General features: G+C 38.0%; 1 protein-coding gene across 10 annotated transcripts in view; it reads left to right on the top strand.

The window, feature by feature from the left end:
• Nfat5 (nuclear factor of activated T cells 5) overlaps positions 1–7,107 on the top strand; it is a 71,641-nt gene extending 64,534 nt beyond the window's left edge. For all 10 annotated transcript variants that reach the window (XM_051201446.1, XM_051201445.1, XM_051201447.1 and 7 more), the window contains 3 exons: positions 2,612–2,760; positions 3,469–5,977; positions 6,844–7,107. In XM_051201446.1, coding sequence (XP_051057403.1) covers positions 2,612–2,760; positions 3,469–5,977; positions 6,844–7,079 — 2,894 coding nt within the window. In that variant the 3' untranslated portion in view covers positions 7,080–7,107. The remainder of the gene's footprint in view (positions 1–2,611; positions 2,761–3,468; positions 5,978–6,843) is intronic.
• Positions 7,108–13,278: the final 6,171 nt, after the last annotated feature.

Raw genomic sequence — 13,278 nt, 5'->3', positions numbered from 1 at the left:
CACCTTCCACTAGATAGGCAACATCATATGTAGGTCTGGGTAGAGTTAGGAATAGCCAGACCAGATAACCCAAAATAGAACTAAGTTGTCACTGAAACTACAATGTACTTAGGTAAACCAGAACCTGAATTAGCAAGCCAAACCTGCTCAAGTCAGTTTAAGTGGAATCAAGGTGGTCTTAAGGGTTGAAGCTAGCAAAAAGTTAGACCATGAAATTAGTGCAGCAAGTAATTCTGAATTCTAATAAAAGTCAAAACTAAAAATAGAAAATTTTAGTAAAGAAAGTGGAGGGTTGTTTTGTTTTTTTTAAAGAACCAAGTGGAAATTATAGAACTGAAAACTACTGGTTTTTGTTGTTGCTAGTTATATTTCATTCAAACTGGGGAAAATTACGTCTTCCACTTACAGTGAAATCAAATAAGGAATCAGTAATAAAGTGAGACAGGAGAATCTCTGAATTTGAGGCTAGTCTGATCAGCATATTAAATTCTAGAACTATATAAGCCACCTCTCCATAAACAAACAAATAAATAAATAAGAAAGAAAGTAATCCGTCATAAAAAGAATAGGAAGATTTGCACATTAAGAGAAAAGTTTTAGCTGAGAAGGTGGCTCAGTTGTTAAAGTGCTGGCCCTGGGATGGCTCTTCAGCACTGTGTAAACCAGGTGTGGTTTACATCTGTAATCCCAGTGCTTGAAAAACAAAGGCAGGAGTGTCAGAAGTTCTAATCTTTGGCTTTGAGACTAAGCCACTCTGGGAAACATGAGATTGTTTTTAAAAAGAGTGCAGGGGTCTAGAGAGATGGCTCAGCAGTTAAGAGCACTGGCTGCTTTTGCAAAGGCCCAGGTTCCATTCCCAACATCCATATGGTGGCTCACAGTCATCTGTAACTCCAGTTCCAGGGATCCAGTGCCCTCTTCTGACCTTCAGGGGTGCATGGTATACATACAAATAGGCAGAACACTCATACACGCAATGTAAAAACACTTTTTAAGAGAATGAGGATATCAAAAGGAAATTGAAAAATAAACTGAATAAAAATGAAGATAATGACATTTGAAAGTTTGTGAGATGCTTGGCATAGTCGCATATGACCTATAATGCTAGCACCCTGGAGGCTGAGAAAAAAAGATGAAATATTTGAGACCAGCATGAGATGCATATTAGAAAACCCTACTTGATAGTCTGTATTTCTGCTGGGCAGGCAGTGGCATTTGCCTTTAATACCAGCATTCTTGGGAGGCAGAGACAGCAGAACTCTCCGTGAGTTCAAGGCTAACCTGGTCTATAGAGCGAGTTCTGGTACAGCCAGGGCTACACAGAGAACCCTGTCTTAAAAAAAATCCAGAGTCTCAAAGTAATAAGGGTTTGAGTCTCAAACTTCTAGATCAGGCTTTAGCTGTATGATCAATTCAGAGACTGCCATAAACAATAACAGTAGGCTCTATAAAGTACCAATGGCAAACTCAAGTAAAAGTAAAAAGGAAAAGAATCAAAGGCATGTGGGGGAGGGGGAGAATAGAGTGGAAAGGGAGTAATTACCCCTCTTAGCTGTAAATCGAGAGCTATTGGAAGTGGATGTTGATAGAGGTAAAAATGATTAAGAAATGAACTTAATGTAGAACCTTGAATTGTTCAAGTTTCTAAAACATTGATTCAGAGAATAAACATTTATAAATTCCTTGGTATTAAATTTTTGTTAAGAGATACTTCAATAATCTTGACCTTTAAAAGGTTGGAATGCTTAGAGATTATCAGTCTGTATGGTAAACTAAGCTAAACATAGTATATAACTCTGTACACTTAGATGTGGCTGTGGGATACAGCTTGAAAGTTGAACCTATTCAGCTTATTATTTAGTTTACAGTTGGGGATATTTCATTAGTGGTGAATTCTTAGATTTCAGGTGTCCCTAGGTTTGATTACCTTTCATGATACTACATAAATAAGATACTACATACCAAGAATCTTCAAGCCAGGTAGGGGTGGGGGATGTAGCAGAATGGGCATAGTGCCTGCCTAGGATGCATTAAGCCCTGGACTCAGTAATTGTCTTTGCACATATCAGGCATGGTGACCCATACATGTAGCACCAATGAAGGCAGGATCAAAAGTTTGAGGTTATTCTGGGCTATATATCCAGTTTGAGGCCAGCCTGGATTACATGAGAGTCTTTCAAAAATGGAGTAGGGATAAATGTATCATGCATTATAACATAAAAAAAAATAGACATTTAAGCACTAGGCATTGTTGGTGCACATCTTTAATCCCAGCACTCGGGATAGGCAGATCTCTGTGAGTTGGAGGCCAGCCTGGTCTACAGAGCAAGTTCCAGGACAGGCAATACAGAGAAACCCTGCCTCAAAAAGCCAAAAAAGAAAAATAGACATTTAAGTAAATAAGTAAATAAAATAGACATTTAAGCCAGGTACGGTCGTATAGCACACCCATACTTTGAGCTATTTTGGGTTGAGGCAGGAAGATGACCAGTTTTAGGCCAATATAGACCTTAAAAGAGACTACTTCAAAACAAATAAATTAAAAAATAACTTATAGTAAACAGATTGTTTTTATGACTTTTATAATTTACAATTTTTTTTATGTGTGTAGCAATGAAAACGTCTGGATGTAACTTAGATAAAGTAAATATGCTTCCTAATGCCTTGATCACTCCACTCATATCAAGCAGTATGATTAAGACTGAAGATGTTACTCCAATGGAAGTAACAGCAGAGAAAAGATCTTCCCCTATTTTTCAGGTGAGTTATATAACTATTGCCCCATATTTTTATCTCACATATGAAAAACTGCTGTATTCATGTTTCTTGTTCCCTTGACATTTGTTTTCCATTGGATAGGTTTAATTAATTTTGTTTTTTTAGAGCAAATGCTTTATACATCAGTAAAATTGTTTGCAAAGTAACTTCCAATACACATTTTGACAAGAGAAGAAATTAATACCTGTGAGATGAGCCTTTTTATAAAGGTATTACAAGTTGGTCTTGGAGCTAAGTAGCCAAGGATGTGAGTGCAAGAACAACTTGGCTACACAGAAAGAACCTGTACCCCAAATTGATTGATTTAATTAAAGCTCTAATTTTAGCATTTTCAAAGTTAGAAACATTTTGATTTTGGTTTCTTCTCTACTTCTCCCTTTCACTTGTTTTTCCCCATTGCAATGTTACTGATCCACACACAATATGGAAGTGTTTTGAATTTGGTTACATACAAACCATAGGATTAATGTTTTCTTATTTTTTTTCTTAATTTGGCTAAACACACCAATAACTGATCATAATACTGATTGCCAGACATTATGTCATAGGAGGATCAGTCTTACACTAACTTCTAGTTGATAGTGTAAAGTATAAAATTCTGTGTGCCCTCTTAGAAATATATTTTGGAGTAATAAATATGATTATTTAATGTTATATGTACATATTGTTTGTGACTTTACTTTTTTTTAGACTACAAAGACAGTTGGATCAACTCAGCAAGCATTAGAAACTATTTCTAACATAGCAGGAAATTCATCTTTTTCGTCCCCATCATCGTCCCATTTACCTTCTGAAAATGAAAATCAGCAGCAGCTTCAGCCCAAGGCGTACAACCCAGAGACCCTGACAACTATCCAAACACAGGACATCTCACAACCTGGGACTTTTCCAGCAGTTTCTGCTTCTAGTCAGCTGTCTGGCAGTGATGCACTATTGCAGCAGGCTGCACAGTTTCAGACAAGAGAAGCTCAGTCTAGAGACACTTTACAGTCAGATGGCACAGTGGTTAATTTGTCACAGTTGACTGAGGCATCACAACAGCAGCAGCCGTCTCCGCTACAAGAACAAGCACAGTCGTTACAGCAGCAGATCTCATCAAATATTTTCCCATCGCCAAATGGTGTGGGCCAGCTCCAGAGTACTATTCAGCATCTGCAAGCAGGAAGCTTTACAGGCAGCACTGCTGGTAACAGCAGTGGAAGTGTTGACTTGGTCCAGCAGGTTTTAGAGGCACAACAACAGTTATCTTCTGTTCTGTTTTCTGCTCCAGATGGTAATGACAATGTTCAAGAACAGCTTAACGCAGACATTTTCCAAGTTAGTCAAATTCAAAATAGTGTAAGCCCCGGAATGTTTTCCTCCTCAGAGCCTGCAGTTCACACCAGACCAGATAACTTACTACCTGGAAGGGCTGACAGTGTCCATCAACAGACTGAAAATACACTGTCTAATCAGCAGCAACAGCAGCAGCAGCAGCAGCAGCAACAGCAAGTGATGGAGTCATCAGCTGCAATGGTGATGGAGATGCAGCAGAGCATTTGCCAAGCAGCTGCTCAGATTCAGTCAGAACTATTTCCTTCAGCTGCTTCAGCAAATGGAAGCCTTCAACAGTCTCCAGTTTACCAGCAGCCTTCTCACATGATGAGTGCACTGCCCACCAACGAGGACATGCAAATGCAATGTGAGTTGTTCTCTTCTTCCCCCGCAGTTTCTGGAAATGAAACTTCTACAACCACCACGCCACAGGTTACAACCCCTGGCTCCACTATGTTTCAAGCACCAAGTTCAGGAGATGGGGAAGAAACTGGAGCACAGGCAAAACAAATTCAGAACAGTGTCTTTCAGACAATGGTTCAAATGCAGCACAGTGGGGACAGCCAACCTCAAGTAAACCTCTTTTCATCTACAAAAAATATAATGACTGTTCAGAATAGTGGTTCCCAGCAACAAGGGAATAGCTTGTTCCAGCAAGGAAATGAGATGATGTCACTTCAGTCTGGAAACTTTTTGCAGCAGTCTTCTCATTCACAGGCTCAACTCTTTCATCCTCAAAATCCTATTGCTGATGCTCAGAACCTTCCCCAGGAAACTCAAGGTTCAATTTTTCACAGTCCAAATCCTATTGTCCACAGTCAGACTTCAACAGCATCCTCTGAACAGTTGCAGTCTTCAATGTTTCACTCTCAGAATACCATTACTGTATTACAAGGCTCTTCAGTTCCACAAGACCAGCAGTCACCCAATATATTTCTTTCCCAAAGTTCTATGAATAATCTTCAAACTAACACAGTAGCTCAAGAAGAACAGATTTCATTTTTTGCAGCACAGAACTCAATTTCTCCACTTCAGTCAACATCAAACACTGAGCAGCAAGCTGCTTTTCAACAGCAGCCTCCAATCTCGCACATCCCAACTCCTATTCTTTCCCAGGAACAGGCACAATCCACTCAGCAAGGTTTATTTCAGCCTCAGGTTGCCCTTGGCTCCCTTCCACCTAATCCAATGCCCCAAAACCAGCAAGGAGCAATTTTCCAAACACAGCACTCAATAGTTGGCATGCAGAGTAACTCTCCATCCCAGGAGCAGCAGCAACAGCAGCAGCAGCAGCAGCAGCAACAACAACAACAGCAGCAGCAGAGCATTTTATTCAGTAATCAGAATGCTATGGCTACAATGGCATCTCAGAAGCAGCCACCACCAAACATGATATTTAGTCCAAACCAAAACCCAATGGCTAGTCAGGAGCAGCAGAACCAATCAATTTTTCACCAGCAAAGTAATATGCCCCCAATGAACCAAGAGCAACAGCCCATTCAATTTCAGAATCAGCCTACAGTTTCCTCACTTCAGAACCCGGGTCCTGCACAGTCCGAGTCACCACAGACCTCCTTGTTCCATAGTTCTCCTCAGATCCAGTTAGTACAAGGATCACCTAGTTCTCAAGAGCAGCAAGTAACACTCTTCCTCTCTCCAGCATCCATGTCTGCACTGCAAACCAGTATAAACCAACAAGACATGCAACAGTCTCCTCTTTATTCGTCTCAGAACAACATGCCTGGAATCCAAGGAGCTACTTCTTCACCCCAGTCACAGGCTACTTTATTTCATAACACTACAGGAGGCACAGTGAACCAACTACAAAATTCTCCTGGCTCAACTCAACAGACTTCGGGAATGTTCTTATTTGGCATTCAAAATAGTAAGAAATTTCTCAGTACTCAGTTGAGATGCCAGATTATTATAAGGAAGCACAAAGCACAGTGTCTTAAGAGCAGAGTAGAATTCCACCAACTGAAGACTGAGGCCTTGGGCAAGTTATTTGGCCTTCATGGCTCTGAATTTCCTTATTTTCAAAAAATTATTTTAAACTGGTTATGATGGTATATGCCTGTAATCCTAGCCTTTCAGAGGTTGAGGCAGGAAGATCAGAAATTCAAAGTCATTTGTGGCTCCATAGTGTGTTTGAGGCCAACCTAGAATACATGAGACAGAAACAAAAAGGCACTAATTTTTATACCTCACAAAGATAGTAGGAGAGTTAAATATTGAAGTCTAAATATATTGAAGTCTAAAAATGTGCTTGCCATTTTAAGCTATTAATTTGAAAAGAAAATGAAATAAGGAAAGATAATATCTCAGACAATTAAGTTTTTTTTTTTTAAAGAGCTAGACACCCATTTTTTTCATCCGTTATGTCAAGTAATTACATAGGACTTCGATGATATCTAAGCAGTATATTTTATTTAGAGTTCGGTTCTCACTATTTAGCCCTTGCTATCCTGGAACTCAATGTGTAGACCAGGCTGGCCTTAAACTCAGAGGTTTACCTGCTCTGCTTCTCAAATGCTGAGATTAAAGGTGTGCTCTACCACACCAAGCCTGTGCATTATTTTTATATATGTTAAAGGAATCTCAAGATTAATTCCAGTGTCATCCTGTGAAAGCCATTTTCTTAGGCTTAACTAATATACTGGGTCAGCATAGGAATGAATTTCCTCTGGCAACTAAAAAGTATTTTTTCATGAATCTTGGCTAATCAGATGTTTCTTATTTCATTGTCTACAGATTGTAGTCCACTTTTAACCTCTGGACCAGGTACCTTGCCAGATCAACTGATGACTATAAATCAACCAGGCCAGACACAAAATGAGGGCCAGGCTTCTGTGACAACACTACTTTCTCAGCAAATGCCAGAGGCGTCCCCTCTGGCCGCCTCTGTGAACAGCAATCAGAGCATGGAGAAGATTGATTTGCTTGTTTCATTGCAAAGCCAAGGGAACAATTTAACTGGCTCTTTTTAATGAGATATGTGAGTATTACATTTTGGCTTCTAAGTATTAATAGAAAATAAAGAAAAGTATTAATAAATTTATTCACAACAGATTTTGGTAAATAGCACTGCTTAGACTTTACCCTTTTAAAATAGGACATTTACTTTGAGCAAATTACTCTTGAATGATAGCTTAGGTCAGATAGGAAATACTGAACATTCCTTCTGTCTGGAAAGCTTCTTTGCTTTAGAATGACAGAATATCCAGCTAGCATATAAGGCCCTAGATTCAATCATTGTAAAGAAAGGAGCACATGATAGATAAAATTCTATAGAATACTAAATAATATAAGCTGGGAATACATCTCAGTTAGGTTCTTGCCTAGCTACTTGAGACCCTAGGTTCGATACTCAGTGCCATCAAAAAAAGTAAAGGTTTGATATTCAATATCATCAAAAAAGTAAGAGAGACTGAATATGATAAGGTCCCTTACATACACAATTTCCTTTGGGGTCATTATGGTGACTGACATATAGTGATTTTTTTTTTCCTCCCAGAAATTCCATGAAGAAAGTAATGATTCCAAGGTGTCTTGAGAACTTGTGGTTCCATGAAGATTATTGAACAGTTATGAAGAACTACATATGAGTAAATGGGTAGATTTCCTGGCTGTAAGAATACACCCATGCTGCCTGTTGCAGTAATTCGCCACCAATGTGCTTTTTGTTTCTAGTAACAGTGATGACTGAGAATATATTTCATTTTCCAGCTGACAGAATCGTTGCTTTTGGTCCTAGGTTTTTAAATGCAAGGCTGGGCCTCTCAGTTATTATTGCTATTAGAAAATCATATTTGTCATGTTTACTTATATTCTTATTTTCTTTCCTGTATTATTTTAGTTAAGTAATGGCTTAGGATAAAGTTGAGTAATGACTAAGGCTGTGATTTTGTTGATGTAAAAAAAAAAAAAAATAGGATGTTGGCCAAAGTGAAGGAATTTCTTTCAGTTTTCATGGAGAAGCTGAAGGGATAACTTACAAGAGAGCTGTGTTAAGAACACTGCAGATCCGAAGACTACTCATCACACATATATAGATGTCATGCTTTCAAAACTGGATACAGCTGGAATGTTACTGAGTTCATTTTTCAGAGAGTTGTTAGTTTCTGTGTTTCTACTAAGGGATTTAGCCATAACTGCATAAAAATATTTTGTTCTATGAAAGTGAAGTGAGTAATATATGATATTATGTTCTCATATTCTCCTTCAATAATTTAAACTGACAATAATTTGAGTCTGTTTTCTTTTTACCAGCGTTAGGCTAGCATTCCCATTTTACATGCATCTGTATTGTTTTTCTCTTTAGTTTTAGATAGCTGTTATATACTGGCTTTATGACCCTGTAGTAATTTAGAGAAGGCAACCACATTGATCCAGTGACCTGGCAGTCTGCAGCACCTGGCCAGGAATACTCTTTTAGGAATTATTGGGAGTTGATTCTTTAGAATAAGCAATTCTGTCTCTCTTTCTTCTTCTTTTTTTTCTTCTTCTTCCATGAACGGTGCTGTTCTGAAGTCTTCAAATTTTCCCCTCTAATCAATTTAAGTTTTCATTTTACAAACAAGGCAAACAAAACTTTTCAAACTATTACCTATTACTTCTCCCTGAGCTGCAGTGACTATAATTCACTTGTCACCTCAGTGCTTTACAGTTGAAATGGTCACTTACTTGATGGTTCCCACAAGCCTTGGGCTTTACAGGGTCTTATCATTGATTTAAAAGAAAGAGTTAACTTGTGTTATATTTACAGAAAGCAAAATTATACACTCCAGAACTTACATTTGTAGCATTAGTTGTAGAGTTTTGGGTGTTCTTGCCACCCGTGGGGTGCCCACTCCTCACTCCCACCTACATCTGGACACATGCTTATGTATCCTTTACCTTTGGCATGTGGAAAGTGTCAATGCAGCATAAGGCCAGCGTGTGTGGCTTCTGTGTTGATATGTTTTGGTATCCTATTTGTTTCTTTTCTTTATAAGTGTCTAGAAATTAGCCAGTTTGTGGTTTCTTTCCCTTAGCCTTAGTTTTCATTTTTTTCTCTCCCTATCCCACACATTTGTTAACTTTGTGGAGCTGTGGTGTTGGTTTTGTTATATAGTCAGATTCCCCTTTTGTGACTCTTCCTTTGTTCTTTGGCTGTTGTTCTTGTCATTTGCTTTTACTTTTTGTTCTTCTTCCTCTGCCCTGGCCCTTCCTTTCTCTCTCTGAGAGGCATTGGATTACGTTTTCAGTAGTACAGGCTTCTTGCCGATATGAAGGGAACTTTCCAGAAAGAGACCTACTCTGGTCATTTAATTTTGAAAACAGTTTTCAATCGTTCAAGTTTTGGATGGTTTATATCTAATGTGTGTTTCATTTTTTTGGAAAGCTATATTTTATATTTAGGAAATGGTATACTATTTTGCTATTTGTACTGAGTGAGTACATTGGCATAAATATAGAAATTTATATATATATATATATATACATATATAAACTATTCTTTTTTGCCACACATTTTTGTGGTAAATTTGTGAGTTTGTCTGATGTTCTACCACAACGTGGCGTCTGGTAACAATGAGGGGTTTGTTATGTCTTTACTGAGTATTTAAGTACCTTTTGAAACAAATGGCCTGTTTATCTGTAGCCATTCCATCAGGCAGTTCCTTGATGTTACTAGTGAGCTAAAGGCAACTATTGTGTGTTTGCTGGATCTTCACTCAGCAAGGTGATAAAGAGCAAGGAAACTTATTGAGGCAGTGTGTCAAATGGTGTTTGACAAGAATGAGCCACTCTGTCTTTATTCACTATATATTTAATATTTTATTATTGTTGTTGTTATTAATTGGCTTTCTGTATCCTATGCCTTTTATTTATAAAGACACTAAAAATACCATGTTTGTAATTTTAATAACATTTTCCCATCTTTAATATCCAGAGCTACTTTATAAATTCTCCGAACCAAAAGTATTTTCTTCAATATCTCCCTTCTCCCCCACTCCCTGCAGGGAAAAATCACCCAGCATAGTTCAGGTTACGAGAAGGATCAGCCACACAATTCAGTGCTTCAGCTTTAAAATGTACAATGAACACTAGAGTGTTGTCTGAAGCATCATAGAAAGCAGACCTAGCTGGCCTTAGAAAAAATAGAAAAGTCAGTTTAAAACCACATTTACTTCTGAGTTTTCTGAATTACTTTCTGAGATCATGTAGGAGACTCAGAAATCTGTTTGTTCACCAAGATCAAATTAGAATGTTTATTACAACTGCATCATGGATGAAGTGGCAGCAAGAAGTCTGGCTTGTGTGGTGACTTCTGTTTGTTCTGTACTAGAAGCTTATCCTTATAGAATGCTGATTGGCAATGCCAAGTCACTGGGACCAATTTCTGTTCTATAATGTCTGAGTTTAGAACAGAACATCACCTGAACTGTAGTGGTTTGAGTGGATGGAGACAGAAATCCCCATTTTTCTTCTCATCACTTCTATGGTTATTTATACAAGGGCTGTGCTGTGCTACTATATTCCTGTTCAATAATGATGGAGGTTTATTTGTTTTCTTACATTGTTAAATGTTCCTCACTCCTAAAGGTCCACGTTAAGTACAATGTGCTGAGTATATGATTTGGTTACAAAAAGTATTTGTCTTCTTATTGAAGAGTTAGTTCAGTGGTTGATACTTGTGCTAGGAATGCAGCTTCTCGGTTACTGTTACAAGTTACAGCTGCCTGTGGGAAGACTCAGTGAGCCAGCAAAGACCTTGAGAATCAGGATTTATTAAATTTATATTTGGCAGAAGGACCTAAATAAACTGTGAACTACATGTTATTCCTTTGTTACATCCAGTTCTTGCTTTCAGCAACTCACAGAAATGCTTGGAGCTTATCTCTCTCTTTTCCATGGGTGACCATGCATGTGTGCATGTGTGCATGTGTGGGTGCGTGCCTGTGAGGGTGCGTGCCTGTGAGCATTTGAGTGCTTGTTATTCCTTAATTGTCATTCCACACCAAGGAGAAGACAGTTAGATAAATTGTTTTGTTTTTTTTCGAGACAGTGTTTCTCTGTGTAGCCCTAGCTGTCCTGAAACTCACTCTGTATACCAGCCTGGCCTCAACTCACAGAAATCCGCCTGCCTCAGCCTCCTGAGTCCTGGGATTGAAGCTGTGTGCTACCAATGCCCAGCTTAGATAATTTGTTCGTAAGACTGATGTGCTTTTCTGATTCTAACATCCTGTTATTTGTTATTTAGCCAGTATAGGTCTGTCTACCCTGTCTCCTTAGAACAAGTATTTAAAGGGCTTTAATATAGGAGTATTAATGAGAGGCCTCCTTCCCCTCCCCTCCTGTCCCTTTCCCTCTCCTCCTCTTCCTCCCATTCTTCCATCCTTCCTTGCCTTCCATCTTTATATAATGTTGTAAGTTATAATTTAGAATTTCTTTATCATAGATTTATTGCCTACAAGAATTTTGGCTAATCTACCCAGAAAAAAATAGAAGGAAGAAATTGTGCATATGTCCCTTTAGAATGAAAATAATTCCTTTGACCTTTTTAAATATTTGATTTTATTTTTCAATGAGGTTGCACTATGCTGCCCTTGTTCTGGGCCTGCAGATATCAAGTCTGGGCCCATTTGGCTTTTTTAAGCCATTGTAAATGTTGGGAAAAATGGAATCTGTCAGCAAATAAGAACTACAATGAAATGACTAATTCTTAAATTCAGCATAGTTGTACATATTCTCAGGGGTTAACCTGAGAATTTTTCTAGTAAAATTTTCTGTTATCCCTGTTTTCCTGTTTTTTTTTTTTTTTTTTTTAATTGACTAATTATAGGAGACCTTGTAGCTGTACTCTGCATCTCAAGCATAGGCACCATCTCTAAGATGTATGTTTTATATATGCATGCTTTTGGTTATTTGGAGGCACTCAGTGAAAAAGAAAAATTGTGATTCAGCAGATGTATTAGAGTGGTAACTCCGGCCTGGGGGTGTGGCTTGGATAGAGAGTTTACATATCAAGTACAAGGCCCTGAATTTGTTCCCTGGCACCACAAAAAGGGAAAGAAAAAGAACTTGGCATAAACATTACAAGAGGATCTGCACTCATCTACCATACATATTGAGAGCTTTCCCCTTCTGCCTGCTTCCTAAACTGTGGAGGTGGCATTCATGATGCAGGAGATTGACTCTTTACAGTATCATTGGTAAATTGTCTCAGTGCCCTAATTACTTTTTAGCTCTCTGTTTTCATGCCATTCTAAGCCTTGTATATTATTAAAATTCTGTTTTTACTGCTCTTGTTCAGTCAGACAATTTTTTATATTAGTATTTTATATATAGATTAAATGTTTATGGAAAAGTGCCTTTTTACCATGCCAGTGCACCCTTCTTATAATTCTACCTTCCACTGTTGCCAAAATTATATGAACAACTGGTTTTAACAGGTCCGCAACCTGTATATTTTCCATTTGACCACTCTTTTCTCCATTTCTTGGTCATTTAGAGGAAAACTTTGTCAGTTCCTTTGACTTGAAAAATAACAGAATTGACAGAATTGCTTGGAGAGTAAGTATGTACTGTTCAGGCTTACATGAATCAACTCTGATTTTTCTCACCCCAACAAATTGTAGCTGGTCTTACCTGAACAATAATGAAAATTTGGCTATGTGTGAGGTTCCATGCACATAAGTGTGTGTGTTAAATGTTAGGAAGATATTACTCATAGCATCTTCTCCGGTTCTAATTAGCTGAGTGAAAAGCAATCATTAAAACACAGGTTGATGTTTTTTTTTTTTTTCTTTCCTATTAGAATTTTAGTAGTTAATTGGCTGTGGAAAGCTTAGTGTCAGAAACAAATTAGGAAGAGGTCATTAGAGTCCTGAAAGAGCTAAGGTAATTTCTTAGTGTCAGACACAGCTATATTGGGTGTCCTGGTTTTACCATTTTGTTTTTGATCTAGCTCCTTAACAAATGGTGGCACTTGAAGAAGAGCTATCAACCACAAATTAAGGGCAGTAGCAACTTAAACTTTGGAGTATAGCTGTGTTCCCCAATGGAAGTATTTTTTTTTTTTTTTGACTATTGGTGGGTTAAAGATGGCAAAATTTTATGCAATATTCTTAATAACCTATTGTGTACTTTCCAAAGAAAGCCAAGAATACATCTTAACTATCCAGAGTACTGCATCTGTTTTTA

This window comes from Phodopus roborovskii, unplaced genomic scaffold (assembly GCF_943737965.1).
Source record: "Phodopus roborovskii unplaced genomic scaffold, PHOROB, whole genome shotgun sequence".
Lineage (NCBI taxonomy): Eukaryota > Metazoa > Chordata > Mammalia > Rodentia > Cricetidae > Phodopus > Phodopus roborovskii.
This window is presented reverse-complemented; position numbering and strand designations above follow the sequence as displayed.